General features: G+C 33.6%; 1 protein-coding gene and 1 pseudogene across 1 annotated transcript; both read right to left on the bottom strand.

Annotated features, from left to right (window-relative positions):
- Positions 1-2,711: 2,711 nt before the first annotated feature.
- LOC142636687 (microtubule-associated protein 70-5-like) lies at positions 2,712-6,634 on the bottom strand (annotated as a pseudogene).
- Positions 6,635-14,240: 7,606 nt separating this feature from the next.
- Positions 14,241-15,508, bottom strand: LOC142633779 (two-pore potassium channel 1-like). The gene is made up of 2 exons (XM_075808030.1): positions 14,613-15,508; positions 14,241-14,411 (listed from the first exon to the last, which is right to left on the bottom strand). The coding sequence occupies exons 1-2, from the start codon at positions 15,506-15,508 to the stop codon at positions 14,261-14,263; spliced, it is 1,047 nt and encodes a 348-aa protein (XP_075664145.1). The 3' UTR covers positions 14,241-14,260.
- Positions 15,509-19,362: the final 3,854 nt, after the last annotated feature.

A 19,362-nucleotide genomic window follows, 5' to 3' on the forward strand; every position in this document is an offset into this window, starting at 1 on the left:
CTAAACTAAATCCCAAAATCGAAACAGCTCAAAGTTAAAATTTTTAAATAATTATATTTTTTGAACTATTAATAGTGTGGGTTGGGTCCGGTTACTTGCGTTGAAAATTTGTCAACTTAAATTTGATCCTACCCAATCTTCAAAACAAAATTTTAACCCAACTGAACCCATCAACCCACAAAAAACCTAGTTGTGATGTTGGGTTGGGTTTGATCTTGTTTGTTGGGTTGGTGGATTGAATGCACACCCTTACTCATAACATGGAGATAAGATAATAAATTTGTACAAAAACTGAGTAGGAGGAAACAAATCTGTTAATGCAAAGTCACGAATTCACAATGATTTTATTGCCAAAACTCTAAAGTATAAAGTCTAAAGTCAGTTGGATAATTTTATATTGTAGATAATTGTAGCACCACAGGAGAGGATACTGGCCTTGATGCTTGAACCTAAGCTAAGCACCTTTTCTGATTTGTGACTTAACCAGGGCAATTTCCTTTGTGGCCCTAAATTCGTTGACTTCTATTCTACTAAACGCTTAAAAAAATTGACTCTAAATTCTGCTTAAAAAATAAGTTGGCCTTTGACATCTGAATAAATATTATGTTCTTTGAGAAAGGACTGCAATAAAAAACGTACAGACCTGTGACTTAGTTGACATCAATATTATCAAAATGAAAATAATGGGATCTCTTCATGTGGGCAGGGGGCTTACTTGAAAATCCTTACCCTTCACTTGGGCAACTAAGAAAGGTTATATTAATAAAGTTGAACTGATAATGAGGTAGTGATGATATTGGTTTGCACGTTTAACTGCCTCCAACTTGAGATTTGGCCATGCCAAATTATAAATTGATGATCCTAATTTGTTTGATTTCAAGCACAATGGGAAACTGTATGAATGTACTGTCCTATTCACAAAAGAAGAAGATCAAAGTTCTCATCTTTAATGGAGGAGAGAAAGAGTTCAATGCCTCAACACCAGTTGAGAAGATCACTTCTGGTCCTTACAATGGCTTTGAGCTGGTACACCATGCCCAGCCTTATTCACCATTGCCACCCATCACTAGACTAGAACCTGGGGAGGTTTATTACCTTGTACCACTCCTGACACAGCCTAATTACCCATGGATGTCTTCAAAAACAGCCAACCACAAAACTGGCAAGAGAAGGACAATAAAGATTGTAGTGACTAAGGAACAGTTTCAGTTACTGTTAAGAAGCACAAAGAAGTTCCTATCTGAAGAAATTTCAGTCAGATCTTTGGGGGCTTTCGAGTAGGAGAAGGGTGTCAGAAATGGCAGCCATCCTTAGCCACAATTCCTGAGGTATATTAGCATCCGCTTCATTTGGAATAGATCCATATGACGGTTCAAATTAGATGTTACAAATCTAAAGGCGTATCTAAGGCTTTGTTATTTAAAATTTTAAATGACACGGAACTCTGTACACTGTCAGATTCAGGAAACACAATCTTAACCGCTCTATTTCAAGTGAAATAGAGATGAGTGATAGGACAACTTCTGGTATCTTTCTTCCTTTTTCTAACTAGTTGTGCCATAACCATATCACCATGGAAATTGTATATATAGTATATAACTATATATTTCTATCAGACAATGGTGAAGAGTACAGCAGTTCAGGATTCTCAAACTTTTCAATGTATTTCTTATTTTTGTTCTAGCAATGTAAGGAAAATTTTCAGGGTAGGATGTAGAATATGTTTATGACAGTTGTATTTTCTGTCTACAATTTGCTACAGTTGTTTCAAGCTATGACAGTCATGTAAAATGTGTTTTCCTACCAAGTCAATTACAACAGTTTTATATGACTTGTGGCTTGTGTTAACTAATGACATTTTACAGTCGTTTCTTGCTATGATTGTTGTATGGATTGCTTTCCATCCTATCTAGTTACTAAAGCCATAGGACTTGTCATTATAGAGTAAACAAGTAACAGTACTATATCTCACTAGAATTCTGCAACTTAGTTTCGCAATAGATGTGTATATTACATAGTTCAAAAGAATCTCTTAATCATTTAGTATCTTGGTATTAATTTCACACTTCCATGATTTTGTGGCACCCATGATTTTATGCAGAAGAGTTGCTTTAGCAACTTCAAAGGCCAGCCAAACTCTAGCTTTGTTACCTAAATTCATGGAATGAATATTTTCTGACTCAGGGTAAGTTTAATGCCATAGTTACCATAACAGAAGACATGTTTGTTGTGGAGTATGCGGGTATGTAGCAAATGCCTTATAAAAAATTTCAGGAAAACTAAAATCCAGTGAGAGTATTTAGTTTCATAAAAGGTTATAAAATGTATGCTTTCAAGTACTTTGTTATAAGAAATGTTATAAGGATTGGGTTTCCCAATGTGTTTTGTTGATACATATAATATCTTCATGTTAGAAACTTCAGCATCTTGTCGAGACTTTCCATTTAGGCTCACATAACTTTCTTGAAAGTCTGATTTTTATTTATGTCAAATGATTTCTCATTTCCCAAATTTATCATAAAGTCGCAGTTTTCAATTATGTTTCAAATTTAACATGATTTTGCCATTGAGTCCTGGCTTAAATGGCAGTTCCTCTTTCCACAAGAGCGTATGAAAGGTGAGGTCATGAGTTCAAAAATTCATTATGTGTGTAAGTCATTAATAATTAAAAAAAAAATCAGCAACATTTCGGTCCATAAAAAAAAAGGCAGTTGGAAGTTCATTTCCTTCTTACTATTCACAAGTATGGATGCAAAACCATATTGGATACAATTTACACAATATCAAACAGAAGACAAGACAAATCAAACACATCACAAAGCCAATTCACCCCATTCCAATCAGACCTTTATTTCTTCTAACTATCTTGGTTAAACTTCGTTTGTGTATCTACATTTGAAATCACACAAAGTGGCTGATGAATCAAATGATTTCAGATTTCCTGATAATTTCAACTTTTTCCAATGTAGGGAATATTCACAATGCTTTTGTTACCCTACAGCAATTGGAAACCACAAGAAGTTTAATATTTGACAGCCAAAGTTAATGCAAAAGTCATCTATAATTCATCTAGGACTTTCAATGCATTAGGCTAAATTAGTAATATATGTACCAAGAATGCTGAGTAAACAGAGGAAAAAACCTTGTAGATGAGTTTGCATGTCTATTCTTCCTATTATCATCCACCTTTATTGATGCAGCTTCCTTTTCTCTAGCTGCTGCTTCTCTCTTTATTTTCTTGGACTCTACTTCGATCGCTGTTGTCAATGCATCAACCTTCTTTATGAGCACCTACGTGGAATTTTACCACATGCAATCAATACTTTGAGAGAGAGAGAGAGAGAGAGCATAGTTTCTTATACATTACCTTTATTTCTTCATCTTTAGTATTCAAAGTACTTTCCTTCACATCACAAAGCTTCCTTAAGTTGATGACTTCCTTTTGAAGTCTATCATACAGCAATCCTGAGACCACATCTTCATTACTTCCTTTGTTTTGTGGATCTTCATCGCCTCCACTTTTGAATTTTCTTTTCTAGTGAGGCTATTGTTTCATCATTATCTGTGCTCTCCTTTTCATTGCTATCAACAACTTTACTTCTAGATGCCCATATACTTTTTTTCAACATATTTTCTCCAGAAGCATGTTTCTTTTTCAAGTTATTTGCTTGTTTGAGCTCTAGAGTAACATTGGCTGTTTCATTTTCTACAATGGGGTTTTGCAATGGAGAGCTTCTACTAACGGTAGAAGCCCTTGGCTGGGATGTAGATCTCTTTCTTAGTCCACCATTGCTTGTTAAAAACCCAAATATGTTGCTGGACTTTTCTGTTTTTGGGGACTTGCAGAATCTGTTAGGGTTGACTGAGAAACTCGAGGAATCCTTCAAACCTTCTTCAATTATTTTAAGTCTCAGCTTTAATTTATCCTGAATTAAATTCACATTAGTACATATATTTTACTGGTTTAAGAGATCAAAAGAAAAATCAAGAGAGGAAGTTATATGTTCACCTTAAGTTGTGCTTCTGCCTTAGCTGTTCTCTCTGATATGGCTAGTTTGTCTCTCAGTCACTGCATCTCTGCCTACATTTGCAAGGTATGATTAATCAAACAGAAAATATATGTAACTATTGCCTTCATCTGTATATTTACTTGAGTTCTAACATTAACATTGCTTTTCTTGTTTATACTTCAATAATCTTTTTTGTTCTTGTTTTTAAATATCTTTGATCTTGTATGGATTTAGCTAGCTATTTAAAACTGCAGAATCAGTCCCACATTCACAATAAGGGTATGTTAAAAAGTGGAAAATGTTTAAAAAATTGGGCTTCCTATAATTTTATGGGAAGGAAAATACCTGCAGAATTCTTCTCTCTTCCAACCATTGCTTGACAGGCATTACTTTTTCATTTTCATCTTTCCACTCATTAGCCACCACAGTTGCAACTCTGTTTGCTGAAACTTTGACTCTTGCTAGTTCCCTTTCCAGTGTCCTCTTTTCCTCCTGAGAAGTTGGACAAATCCATGGTTAGAAATTTGAACAAAATCCAAAAAATCGAAATCATCAGAAGACTTAGTAAATAAATTTCCAGTGGAACACTTGAAATCACCACATATCTATGAAACATACATGCAATTCTTCTATCTGCCGCTGGTAGTCACGTATAGCATTAGCAGCAGCCCCACCTGCTAGAATAGCCTCCTCAAGTTCTTGAATGGTTTGGCTCAGCTTTTCAACCTCTAAAACCTTTTGGCGATTGGTTTTCTCAAGAATTCTGTTCTCCTCCTGCATGTGTTATGTATAAACTGGGTTAATTACTCAAACTTCATTATCTTGATTAGAATAAAAACATCTGATGCAAAATCATGCCTGGCAAATCTCTATCTGTCTCTTCAATTCGTAGTTTTGATTTTGAACCTCCTCTACTATTAAAGCCCTTTCTAGAGCACTTCTCAAAATTCTCTTTGCTTCAAGCAGGGCAGATTCTTTTGACTTAGTGAGACGTTCCAGAGCCTTTTTATCCTCCTGCATTGCTGCAATCTGAAACGGCAAGAGTGAAAGAAAAATGCATGCACTGTGAGCTATCAACAAAGTTGGTATATTGCATTGGTTTCTAAAAGCAGTTTCCTTTTAAATTTCATCACCTACCTCATTCTTGTACATCTTGATTTCAGCCTCAAGAGGAGCAATGACTGATTCTATAGGAAGAGAATCATCCTCTTTTTGGTTTGCATACACCCTTCTTAGTGTTGCTTCAGCAGCATACTGTGCTGCCAATGCATCTTTCTTCTCACTTGTTAGTTTCTTGACTTCAAGATTCTGCATTTCATCAGATTTTGACACAATGAAGTATCTCACATTTAAACACACCATAATTCCAAAAAATAGTTAGTGCCTGCTAAACCTACCTTATGGTCAAGAATATTTTCAGTAACTAGGAGTTTCTCTTCCATTTTATCAACTTCATTTCTGAGGTGGAAAAAATTAATGAAATTCAAACAGAATTTTAGTAGTGAAATTTTTTTAAAAAAATAGTTTCTTCCTACAAAACCAGAAACTTCCAATGTACTTAGTACTACAAAATTTTGGTCCTGAAACGTGAAATAATAGCACAGATTAACATATTACTCGCATTTCTGTCCTGTTAATGTGCACAAATGTGTGGAAATTGAGTGCCAATGTTTGCATATTTATTGATTACCTCTTCTACAGCCTTATCCTTCAAAGCTTCAGTGGCTCTCAATGCCTTGATTTCACCTTGAGCAGCCCCCAACTCCCTATCTTTCTCTGAACATTCAAATCATGAAATGCCTAAGCTCTTTTTTTTTTAAGAAAAAAAAGGAAATCATGCTTTGAGGTGGTTATATACTCCATAAGCTAAATAAATTGGAAATAAGCTTTGAAAGCGAGCCCTTAGAATAGGATAAAATAGTGAAAAAAAAAAAAAAAACTAAGAGAGATACAAAGAGAATAGCAAGAATCTATTAGTAATGGCAAGTTCAACTCTAAAAACTCATGGGGAAAGGAAGAAACTTGTACATGTAGTACAGGCAGCATCACACGAACCACAACACTGGTCCCTAATACGTATGAACTCTAGGATAACATAGAACTAAATCAGAAAGCAGAACTAAGATAGACCCAAAAACCTTAACATCCAATTCAATGATCCTATTGAACTCACTGTAGCAATGGACGCATTAACAAGTTTAATGTCATGCTAGGCAGTGTGTGTGTGTGTGTGTTTGTTTTGAAAAAAAGAGAGAAACCTTTGAGTAGGTTCTGGAGGCGATTGAGCTCTAACACAAGAGGGTCTGGGTGAGAAAGAGAGAGCTCATCACATGCAACTTGTTCATCATAGCTCACCATTTTTGGTTTTGGTTTCTTTTTTTCTTTTTTTGGTGCTTGGAAGTTCAAGGAATACAAAAAATCAAGTCCAAGAATAAGAACAAATAAGTGGGTTTTAAAGGGTTTTAAAGGGTGATGGAATGACAAGACTTTATCTGAGGAAGAGTCATTTATTTCAAGGAAATTGACCGCAAAGAGAGGGATGGCTTTCCCTTGCTGTGAAGCAAAAGATTGAAAGGCACATATCATGACTTATAAGCCGGCCTAGTCGGCTGTTTTGGCTCCTCTCTTCCCTCCTCTTTACAGTAACGGTTACTTCTTCCTTATCATCATTTTTATTTTGAACCTCACTATCTTAAACTAATCCATAACCTTTAGATATTCTTTCTTACAAATATGTATATGTATATATATACACATATTAGTATTTTGTTATTTAGAAAAAAATATACATATAAGTTGAGTGTAAAAAATTCATACCTTTTCAATGGTTCTAAGTGATGATGACTCTATTCTAGTGCAAGCTGCATATAAATGTTTTAAATTACAATTTTATATAGGAACAAACAAATGTGAAATGCTTAATTATCTAATCTATGTGGTGATAGTGTATTTCATGGTTAGGAATTTATATCTTTTTACATCTAACTGTAAATATGATGTCATATCATTTCAAATTTTAAATGGTGTGACATAAATGCCTTTTAAAATTTGTAATATCTAATTTGAATAATGAAATTGATTCATTTGAACTTTTGAAGTAGGAAATGATTTTTTTATTTAACTTTTATATTATATAAAAAGTAAAAGACTATTATATTTGATTATTTAAGAATGGGTATACCCATTTACATTGTCATAGAGAAGGATCAAAGGGATAGGGATGAGTTTTTTTTTTTTTTAAAAACAAACACACACACACACACACACACACACACACACACACACACACATATATATATATATATATATATAGGGGAAGGGATGAGATAAGGGATAGGGATGAGTTGGTCACATGTGTTGCAACTTGAGTTGCAAACTAATACTATGTGATTAGATAAATAAAACCCCAAATATAATTCAAACAAGAAAGATAGAATAAAAACCATTAGAATATCTAATCTTCCCATTAAAAATATAGTTTAAAATTACTACCAACTTTACTACAAAAAACTTACAAATTGATACATTAATAATATAATAGTAAAAAACATTTTAAAATAATTTTTTGGTGGTGATTCTCTTGTGATTTCATTAGCACTAACTGGAAAATATCTCCCTCCATCATCAATAGCCTTGGTTGTCTATGGAATCATCTACCTCTCGCATGACTTTCTTCAGTTTGAGGTCTCACATACCCGAAGGAAAGGAAACCAATTAGCCCATTATGTTACTTGAATTGAGGAGCTCTTGCTTTTTAGAACACACTCTCTCAAATGATGTAATCCCTTTTCATTCAAATTAATGAAATTTCATTATTTCCTATAATAACAAATATTATTAATGAAATTTCATTATTTCCTATAATAACAAATATATAATAGTAAATAAAATTTTTAGATAATTGTTTGTCTTACTTACTTTTAAAGTTGACACATTATTTTTTATTTTTTATTTTTTTTGAGCCTTAAAATTGGTAAGATTCCTATCATCAACAAAAAAAATAACAAAGAAAAAAGAATAAAATCCGTGAGATAAACATGCATTTTGTTTTTGTCCTTATCTTGATGAAAGTTGTTGATGATAGGTCTAGTTCTATTATTATTATTATCTATGTGTTAAAGACTTTAATTACATAATGTATATCCAATATCATAGAAAAATCCATTTCCTCCGCTAGAGTCCTTTGCAAATGATAAGAAGGAACTGTGTTGGGTCTGGTCATTATCTGAATTTATCGATGGAAAGCTCTTGTTTTGGAGTAACTCAATTGCTTCAGCGCTAAATCAGTATTTAAAAGGCTATGATTTTCTACTTAGTGGAAGTCACTCAAACAAATTTTTGAATAAAAACTAAGAAAATGAGGTATTTGATAACCTCTTGATTGAAAGGGACCAACTAAAAGTGGCTTGAAAGAACAACATATTCACTAGTGTAGGTGGAGCCATTCATCTTTGCTTAAAAGCATTATTGTATATACTAAAATTATATGAAGCTTCAGCAGCATTTGGGCACTTAGCCATTTGGCAAATTCTGTTTTAGGGTATATGTTGGTGTGGCTGTTTGATTGGACGACAAAGGGAAGACTTCACCACCCCTCACCAACACCAAGTAACCCTTTAAAATAGTGAAAAATAAAAAACCAAAACCAAACCCCAAATACCACCAAAATAGTCAAAAGGGTTCTTGATTATTTTAAGCTTGGGGGGTTTTATATGTTAATTATTTCTTGATTTAATTTCTGACAGTAGCTGTGAAAGTGATGTGAAAGTGGGATCAAGCTAAGCCTTGAGTTGTTCTGTTTATTTTGTGTTCCTTATTTGTTTGAGTAGGTAGATTAAAATATCTCTTTTAAGAGTATTTTTAATGATGTCATACATAGAATGTGTTAAAGAGTCCTCAAAAGTGAGTCTCCCCCAGGTGTACATTTTGTGGAATGGTTGAGATGGAGGGACCATTGATCATTTAAAAGGTTCATAGAAGGATTATAATTTAAAAAAGAAAGGCATCAGAGTATTTTTCTCTATTAGGTTTTCATAGACTCAAACTTTTGCCAACTTATTTGGCAATTGCGGCTGGTTATAGATCCCTGAACACGTTCCTTCTTCTCAAAACCTAGGACCTTCCATGTCTTGTATGGTAGATTCAAATGAATAATTTGGGAGTCAAAGTACCACAAGCAAGGGCGGAGCTACTTGTATGAGTGGGGCCATGAATTTTAAAAATATTTTAATACTATATATAAATATTGTACATTTTAATTATTAGCCTACAAAAATGGGACTCAGCACCTCCAAATAGTTGAGCTAGTTTAATAATGATTTAAAAAAAATTGTCCAACTGATCTAAAAGTTATAGAGAATGGTTTTTTTTTTCACACATTCATTTTTTATTGCAAAATTTGTTTATGTGTCTGTTAAAGTTTTGGATCATTTATGTCTTTGAATGTTTCATTAGTTCAATTGAAATTTTTTTACTCATTTTGATAGACAATTTGGTAACTTATATTAAAAATAAAAACTTTAAAAGATTCACAATGTAGGATACTAAGTTATATATGTATAGATGTATGTGTTTGTGCATGTTTATGAAAGTTTGTAATGCTAATAAATTAGTATCATAAGTTTGCGGCCAAACAAAAATTTCTGGCTACGCCGTTGACCAGAAGTCATCAAAATCGTATTTATGTTAAACTTGTTATTGAACTCTAATTTGGCCACCAAAAAACAAAAAACATTTGGAAATTATTTGCTTGTGTTTAAACCAATTATTCGCATAAGCAATTTAACAAAAGCAATTTATTCACTAAGTGTTTAAACCTATATTTGTTCATTAAACCGGTGAACTAATTTAAGAAGCTTCTTTGCAGCCATGCCTAGGTCAAATTAGTTCATAGGTCTTTTTCATTTTACATAAAACAGCAGCAACAACAACAACAACAACAGTAAAGCAACAACTATAATGTGGAAAAAGACACTCTTGAAGTAAACAACTCTTCGAATCTTAAGACGGCAAAGAATCCCAGTTAAAAGGGGGTAAACCAAACTTTACCCTTTGTAGCAATTCAATGAACAAAGAACAATGATGCAAGTAAATTTAAGTCTTAGAATCCTTTGGATCGGCCCAAAAAAATTCTCTGTCTCTGGCCAATGGGTTTCTCCAGGTCTCAGTCTCCCAAAACATTTAGAGTTGGGCTGGTGGATTTTATATCTGTCCAACTTGTGGAGGGGCTAACTTAAGCCCATGCTATATTCACTACCCAATTGGCCTGGGCTTGTTTATTCCAATTGAGTTATAAGAATAGGTAGTTGATTGTATTTAGGTCCTATGCTCCTTCCATAGTTCCATTGAAAAGCCATTGTGGGCTTTTATTGTCCACTGTCCAATCAAGCCCAATTAGAGATCCCTGCAGCTTCCTATGTGCCTAAAAAAGTTCTAGCAAGTAGCAAGTAGTAACTAGTAACTATTCAGAAAAAAGAAGAAAAAATGTAGTAACGCGTAACTATAGTACTATACTTATGATTTTCCTTATCTTATTGACTGCAATGGATTGAGATCATCATTCCAAATATAAGATTAATTTCATAGGACAAAAGAATCTATTTGGCTGCACATCTGAAGAGACTTTTGGCTATTATCTTAACCGACCAGAGTTACACTTTCTCGTTTGTAACAAAAATTCTATAATGTCATTTTTATTCCATTGGCAAACATATCCTACAAGGCTTTAATTATATTATCCCTTGACTCGAATCTGCCAATGGCATGGGACAGAGAAACTGTTTGCTTTCCAGAAACCCTTGAAGAAGTTATCCTTTTTGGCTTTTCATTAAACAAAGTGCAAAAGAAGAATCAATTTAGCCAAGATAACTCTCCATGTATTCTTCTTTGATCAACTAATTCTTTTCCTGGATTCCATAAATACAAAGGAGAAAAAAAAAGTTATTCGTTTCCTAAATTCTAATCTTCAATTAAATTGAAAAAGGACCACTTGAAAATGGACAAGGCAACCAAGCAATCAAGTAAATAAAGAATCTTTACCAAAACATTCCATTAGATCCATTGCAATGACTAATCTGCCCTTCCAAATTTCTGAATTGCAGTTGTCCCTGGGCAACCAATGTTGACAAATTAACTGGAGTAAAAACTAGGCACAAAAAGGTTTTTATTTTTATATGTTTATGAGTGAGTTTTTTGGCTAAGGAAAGGGGGATGGAGAGATTTAAACAAGTAACTTCTGTTACATGAGGCATGATCCTTGAGGACTCGAACCAAGTGTACTGCCTTTTGTCTCTCCCTTGTGTGTGTAGGTTTTGCTGCCCCCTTACAAATTGGTCTAACTTATAATAACATTAGTTTGACAATCTTTTATGGTATTACTAGTTTAACCATGTGATCCCTTTGCCATGAGCAGTATTACATGCACAATATTTTTCACAATAAATTTCACAACTGCTGAGTTGTTTAGTTGTTATTATTATCATCTTATTTACAACTTGCCACCTTAATGGTTGTGAAAAATTTCGGAGGGGGAGGTGGAATTTGTGACTCTAGACTAGAGTCTAGAGACTTAATGGTTTGGCATATCAATTTGTAAATCAAAGAATAAATTAGTTAAATTAAGGGAGGACACTTTGGGAAACCAAGTGTTCTATGAAAATAAGTAGAGGCCAAGCAAACTATAAAATTATTGAAACCATCATTTCCAGCATGGAGCCTTAGGAAGAGATATATATAGATAACCATATTCCCCAACAGAGAGCCTCAAGAAAGGATATATAATCACAATCTCTCTCTCTCTCTGCGGGATTATAGTTATAATCCAAGAAGCCATGGACATCCCAGATAAGCTTCTGCAGTACAGATATCATTTAACCATAGCAGCCATTGTTCCAGTAGTTCTTTCCTTACTATTGTATGCAGCTCCTCGGCTTCTCACCATCCTGGCCTACTTTTGGCCTCTCTTTGCATCTACAGCTTTTTTGTTGATGGCATTAATATCCTTTGGTGGTCTATCCCAGTTTTCGAATGAAGCTCATGGTGAAAAAGCAGGCGCAGGAATTCTAGATTATGTTGGAGGACAGCCAGAACATAGTTAAGAGCCTCAAAATCATGTGTAAACTTATGAGGTTCAGACATAGATTTAGTATCCATTGATGAATGACCTCATTTTCTCTGTAACAATGTCTGCAAGAAAAGAAATTTCAAATTCTCACCTTGTTTTCCCCCCCTAAATCTTAAAGTGACTTGGATGACAGTGAGTCAGTGACAATGTAAATTCTGGTATTAATACATGAAAGACAGTTTGGTTCTCTATGTACATAATACCAACTTTTATGGCCTGAGAAATTTACTTTGTGACACCATTTCTTTTATCATTTTTGTTGTATACTTTTAATGGATTGATTGGGTTGTTGTGATGGGCTCCTTGTTTTGAGAAGAATTTAATATAGGAATTAAATCATAGGAAGGATGCTGGTGGGCAAGAAGTTGGTGTTTCAAGTTTCAATCATTGATCTCAAAAAATTGTCATTTGCGACTGCAAATCAATGTTTCCTTATACGTCAAGTTCTTATGAGTTGTTTCGTGATGAAATGAGTTTACTGATTGCCTAAAGATGTCTTAAGTTTCTGTTATGCATACCCTATGCATATAATATGCTTCAAGAGAGCTTGCATTCCTGCTGGTTTGGTTACCTTGTCTATTACTCTGGAAGTTCCCCTTCTCAAACAATGATCCTTGGGCAAAAGCATGAAAGTGCTTTATCCTATGCCTGTCTTTAAGCAAACCACTTCTGTAATACAAAAGTCGCAAATGCCAAAGAAGAGACTTGAGCACTAACCTAACACCTAAGATGCACAGATACGTAATACAATATTTCTTGAAAAACCTAAGGTATGATACGTCATTACTTATTAAGCATATATATTGTTAAGCATTTACTTTTCATATATTGTTTTTTTTTTTTTTTTGAGAAAGTACTTTTCATATATTGTTAAGCATATATTAATTTAAGAGTAATAATTGATAACAAAGTGAGTTTATGGTCATTAAATGATGGTTTATATTACAACCAAGATCTAAAAGAGTAAATAAAAGATAACTTCTATCTTTTCTCTCAAAAATAATAAAAGATAACTAAATAATTGTTCTAAATTGAAACCAATATATAAAAAATATAAATAACAATTCTTACAAATTTGTGCTATCACTCATTATTGGGGTTGGGTATCACAGGTATATCCTAGACATATTGGCACTTTTGTATATAGATAACGTTAGTAAAAATAGAGTATCCATGCATCCTAACTAACACCTCCCTATTGGATATATATAACTTAAGAGAGTGTACTACGACATATATAAAGTGAGAACCCATGCAATACCTACAGAGTTCCATGGGATGCGAAACTCATGGATGATCGAAATAAAAGTTTAGAGACTTAATTTTATAAGGTTTTCTCAACTATCTTATCATAGAAATAACTAGATAGTATTAAGTGAGTTACAAGGTTCTTGGTTATAAATGCATGACTTAATGAGTTGAGTATTGAATGATTAATGATATAATATCAATATGAATTTGAGGTATGCCTAATAAGTATGCATGGAATGAAATCAAGGTGGGATTGATGATATATTAGTGTAATACAATAAGAATGATAAATTTAGATACAATATCTTAGGTGTAGTATAATGTAGATTAGGTTTCTCAATTGAATTCAAATACTTGGGAATTAGCGCATATTCAGCAAGTTTTTAGTGATGCATTCATGCAAGATTATTAATCTTTTGGGCTCAGCCCAACGCAAATGATGCCCATATAAAAATGAAAATTTTGATTGGTATGCTTGTTATTGTCTTGAGTTTCCACAATAATGGATCTGTAAATTCTGTCGATTCACTGAGTTTTTTTTAATAGATTTTGATTTTTTTTTTCCTTCCTTTCTTTACCGAATTGCAATAGTACCAGTCGACCATCTCACAGTTCTTTAGCGTTTAGTGTTTTGATTGTTGTTGAGTTTCCATATGAAGTAGTCTAATCTCCACCAGATTCATCATCTCACGGTTCTGTAAAAAATATGTACTAGTCTTGTCACCAATTCAATGGATTCAGAGTCATTCCTTCTCTAGCAAAGGTACATTTGCACTTAGTTTTCAAATATTGCTACAAAATAAAAGATCTCAACATCTTCAATAGTTGTTATACCTCATACAAAGGGGTTAACAGTATGGTGTTAGTCAATCTGAACTTAGGATGACTGAGATGACATAAGATCAGATGCTGTCAAAGCTCCGGATTGATCAACATCAAGTCTCTTAAATGTCTCTATCACAACTGAAACATCCTCATGGCTAATCTTCCCCATTTCCTCAAGCTTATATATGACAAATTCTGCAACACTGATAAGAGAAACCAACAAGAAACACATAAGAATCATAGGAAAAACTAAGCCAATTAATGAAAACATCATTTACAAGATCATAAAATTTTATAAAGAAGGGAATAGGCATGTGTGGTGAAAGAAAGAACCTAAAGTTACTGCTAGTTATTTTCTCTTCCATTAGGTTTAATGTGTCCAGCACTACACAAATGACTCTTACCTAACAGCCTTATCATGATCAAGATCTGCTGCCTCAAGATCTGAGGGTGTCAAATTTCGTTTAAGAACCCATTTCACGAATGAGCTTTGCCTTCTTTCAGTGTATAGTTCAGCAAGGTAGAGAAAGAACTGAGCTAAGCAAATGGTACTGCTTAGTATCCAGGAAATAGCAAAAATACGACCCCGTTTAGTTGAGAAGCTCTCATCCCCATAACCCAGAGTGGTGATGGTTGAACAAACACAATAGAATGCATCCATAAAATCGAATTCTTCAACTACAAGTAAGAAGACAGTTCCAACTATTATAAGCACAAAAAGAATTACCCCTGTCGTGATAAATTTATATTTAACTTTGTGAGTTTGAACCTCCTTAAGAATCTCAGCTGCACCCTTTTTGCGCATGTAAATGGTTCTAACTAGAAGGTTTTCCTGTTTTTCTACTATGTAATCTGCAGCCTGACTAAGAATCAGCCCCACAAGAACCATGCCTGTGAAGACATAAACAGTTGCAAGTAGTTTTGCTAACGTGCTATTTGGCACAAGGTCCCCATATCCAACAGTAGTCATTGTAACAACACAAAAGTAAATGGCATCAAGAATTCCATTTGTTTTTTGACCCTTGATCTGATTACTGATGAGGAAGAAACAAATGGTGCCTCCACCTAGGTAAGCAGCCAACCAGATGAACACTTGCTTGAAATTAAATTGTTGTTTCACAGGTATGGATTCAGGATGTAAAGGAGATTCAACTCCATTTTCTTCAGGGCGATTGGTCTCAGCTAAAGAAGAAGCACTACCACGTTGTTGTCTTCTTCTTTGGAGGTCATTCTTCTCATTAGGATGAGAATGATCTCTAAACTCTGAAAGCAATGATTCATTAGCATCATTATTAGCCATCAGAAAACTAAACTAAGGTTCATCTGAATGGGAAACCTGCAGAACACAATTGTAAAAGGAGCTGAAATTAGCCATGTGACATAATGTGTCTGAACTCTAACCTTACATAAAATCATTGAACATCAGTCATTTTACATTAATTTCTAGTGGCCAGTAGTTAATAACTATAATCATCATTGCTTGCCAAAAATCAATGGATTTAATGTACAAAACTTTTCACTTCCCTAGTAGCTCATAAACAGTGACACTAATTTCTTCAATATGCACTGATGAGAATGAATTATTTTGTTTCTGTTCAATTTGCCTTGCCATATTCATTGCTGAGTACTTAACTGAAATTCAGTCATTAAAAAATCAATCATGCTTCTGCCCATTCAATAGCAGTTTGGCAAATTTTTTCCTTGTAAGTGACTCCGTGCGATTTTAGCATATAAAATGCACTTGCAGTTGACAGTTGGACTTGGTGCCATCTCCGAGAGATTACTGTGCATGGGATGGAGGAATTACACATACCAAGAGGAATAGTCAAATACTCAAGAGCTCAGGACACCTTTGTTAGGACTTAGGAGAAAAAAAAAAAAAAAAACTAATAACGATTACAATTTAATTGAAAGCAATTTGGTAAAAATGGTTTGAATGGTTAGCCAACTTGTTCCAAAGGAAACAAGGAAAACAAACATTATTTATTCTAGTTTTATCATTAATTATCTACTTGAAACACAAAGGTCCTGTCTTTTAACTGAATATCCATTAATCAAACAACATGCAATTCTTACCATCATATTGGATCCTAACATGTATAACTAATCAACTTTCTCTCGTTAGATATGCAATCAAATAAAATGGCTTCTCAAAAACTATAAATTTGTTTCGAAAAATTGGAAGAAAAAAGAAGAAGTTAACAGAAGAAAGAATGAATATGAATGAATATATATGTTTTTAGAATATTATATCTCTTAAACTCGTAAAAATAAAATGTCATATGTGAAGGTTAGGCAAACTTAAGCACCATACCAATATGAACATTCACACAAACAAAAGAGAAAAAGGAAAAAACAAGAAGATGAATTAATGTTTATGGAAAGATAGAAACAGAACCCAGAGGGTATTGAAAATTGGAGATTTTGTCTTACACGAGAAAGCCGTTATTGCAAATCAATTGCTCAACTTGAAAGTGATTTGCTTGTACTTTTGCATGACCCACAGAGAACTCAGAAACATAGGACCCGAAAGAACTGCATAATCCAGGAAAGTAGTATCAAAGTGATAAAAAAAAGGAACCAAGATTCACTCTGATGCTTCCAACTGGCCAGTTTCTCACCACTAACAACAACCAAACATGGACTTTGACCTCCAATTATTAAGACCCATATGGCCAATGTCACATACCAGAAAGAATGCTCAATCTTCTTCTGTTTTTATCATTTAATAATATAAAAATAGTATGCAATAATCTAGAATGCCATAAAAGCTAACAATTGACAATTCCTTAAGACCCATATGGCTAATGTCACATACCAGAAAGCATGCTCTAATCTTCTTCTGTTCTTATCTTTTAATAATATAAAAATAGTATGCTATAATCTAGAATGCCATAAAAGCTAACAACTAACAATTACTTGTTCTATCACTTCTGTCAAAAAAAACAATTACTTGAAACTGTTTTTAAAAAAAACTTGTGTGGTGCCAAGCCCAAAATACGGGATGAATTTTTGAGTTTGGCTCCTAATTTACTTGTTCTGAGAGGTGTGGAATTTCCTACAGTAGGAAAAAGAGGAGAAGGTGTTTCAAGCCCAATCGATATTCTTTTACCCTGAATGTGTGTTTCCCAAGATGACTCAAGCTTAGTAGTGTTGAGTTTTCCTCTTTTTAATGGCTCCTCTCTTTTCTCTCATGTATCTCTTTTCCCTCACACTATCGGCCTTTATTTATAGACTTTCCTTAGTGGGGTCATCATAATGAGAGGGTGACTTTTCATGTTGGTGGGTCCCTCTAAGATATATTCTTGACTAAATGGGATTTACTCCTCGTGACTGATGCAACTCTCTTAAAATTTGTACCCATCGCCAAATAGTGCTTGACATGTGATTTCCCCCTAAGGCACTACCGTTCCCATCTGATATAGACCCTGACTTGGTACTGGACCTCGAGGTCCTCAGAATTAATATGGGCCCCAACTTGGCATTGGGCCCTATACTCTTAAAGCATATGGAGGCTAATGAATTGGGCCTATATCTAATACTTGTACAACTTGAAACTAGGGAGCTAATTTAGTTATTAATTTTTTTAAAGTGGTATCCCAACTTTGTTAAATTAATCTACTTATTGTCCCTGAGATAGTTTGAAAATAGCACGAAGATAGTTTGAAAATCCCATGTTTTAGTAGTATGGTGGATAGAAATTGGAATTTTCTAGTTTACTGTATATCTTTTCAAGTCTATTATACATTTAAACCCACTACTCACTATTCCAAAATGAACACTGATATTAAATTCTTAGTTCAACTCAAAATTGACATGTCACATGTCTCTAAAGTTGAATGATCACTTTTCAGTTGAAATTAGTTAAATACACATGAACACGCAAAATATGATTTGTATTTTGTCAGGTTGACATGGATAATTCTAAACAAAATGTGAAATCTATGACCCTTATTTCGTCTTTTCAGGTTTGGTCAGGTTAAAGAAGGAGTAAATTTTGTATTTTAACCACCAAAACCATTGCAAAAATGACTTACACCATGCCACTCAAGCCATAGGATGATAATCTTAGTGGTAGGTAGACCGATAGCAAAGAACTTTTTTAAAAAAATTCTTTAGGTTTTTGTTATCTCAAAAAAAATTCTTTGGGTTTTTTCCTCTTTAAATTACCATATTATAACATATTAAGTAGTAAAACAAGTCAATGAAGTGGGCTTATATATATGTAATTTTACAAATTTCACAAACCTAATCGGGTGATAAAAGCTCATTCAAATTACACGGGCCACTTCAAACCCAAGGTCGGCCTTAAACACTTTCAGGCCTTAGGCAAGAACTAAAATGGAGCTTTTTAAAACAAAATTTATGTATTAATTAATTAGAATTTATTTAATATTTTAAAATCTATTTTTCATGCCTTTTGAGATGCAAATTGATTAATTAAAATCTTGAATTCAAGTTCTCTAACATCTCATTTTCAATCGATAGTATAGTTAATCCACTTAATATTTCTTGAGAAATTGTTGATTCTAGAAATGATTCTATCAATTTTAATTTTGAAAAACTTCTTTCAATGTAATAGGAATTATTAAAATTCTATAAGCAATGCATGTATTTGAAAATGAATCTAACATTTTCATATAATTCAATATGTCAATTGGAGTATATTCTTTTATTTGAAAATTTTATTTTAAAACTTTTAACTCCAAAAATAAATCTAAACCATCAATATCATAATAAACATCATGTTTGAGAAAAAAAATTCAAGTTTAAGACAGTATTTTTGCAAACTATCATCATCTAGCCGAGAGAGAGAGAGGCGGAGAGCATGAGCTAAATTTTAAAGATTTGAGATTTTTGATCTGTTTTGATTTGAGATTGTTTTGTGGGTAACTTTTTGTAAGTGCACAATTTGTACCCGAATTCAAACGAGTGATGGGCTCAGGCCCAAAGAGCCTTAAACAATGAAATTTGTAGAGTATGAGTTTGAAACCTAGGTTAGGGATATTGGGAAACTGATAAACAGGCTAGAAGGCTGCAATCCACGCAAATAAAAGATGAATATGATAAAAAACTCTACTCGGGCGTAAGCCGAGGACTACTTGTATAACCTTTCTTTTTCTAAGCGAAAGATTACAATATTTTAGTTTCCAA

This window comes from Castanea sativa, chromosome 5, assembly GCF_040712315.1.
Source record: "Castanea sativa cultivar Marrone di Chiusa Pesio chromosome 5, ASM4071231v1".
Classification (NCBI taxonomy): Eukaryota; Viridiplantae; Streptophyta; class Magnoliopsida; order Fagales; family Fagaceae; genus Castanea; species Castanea sativa.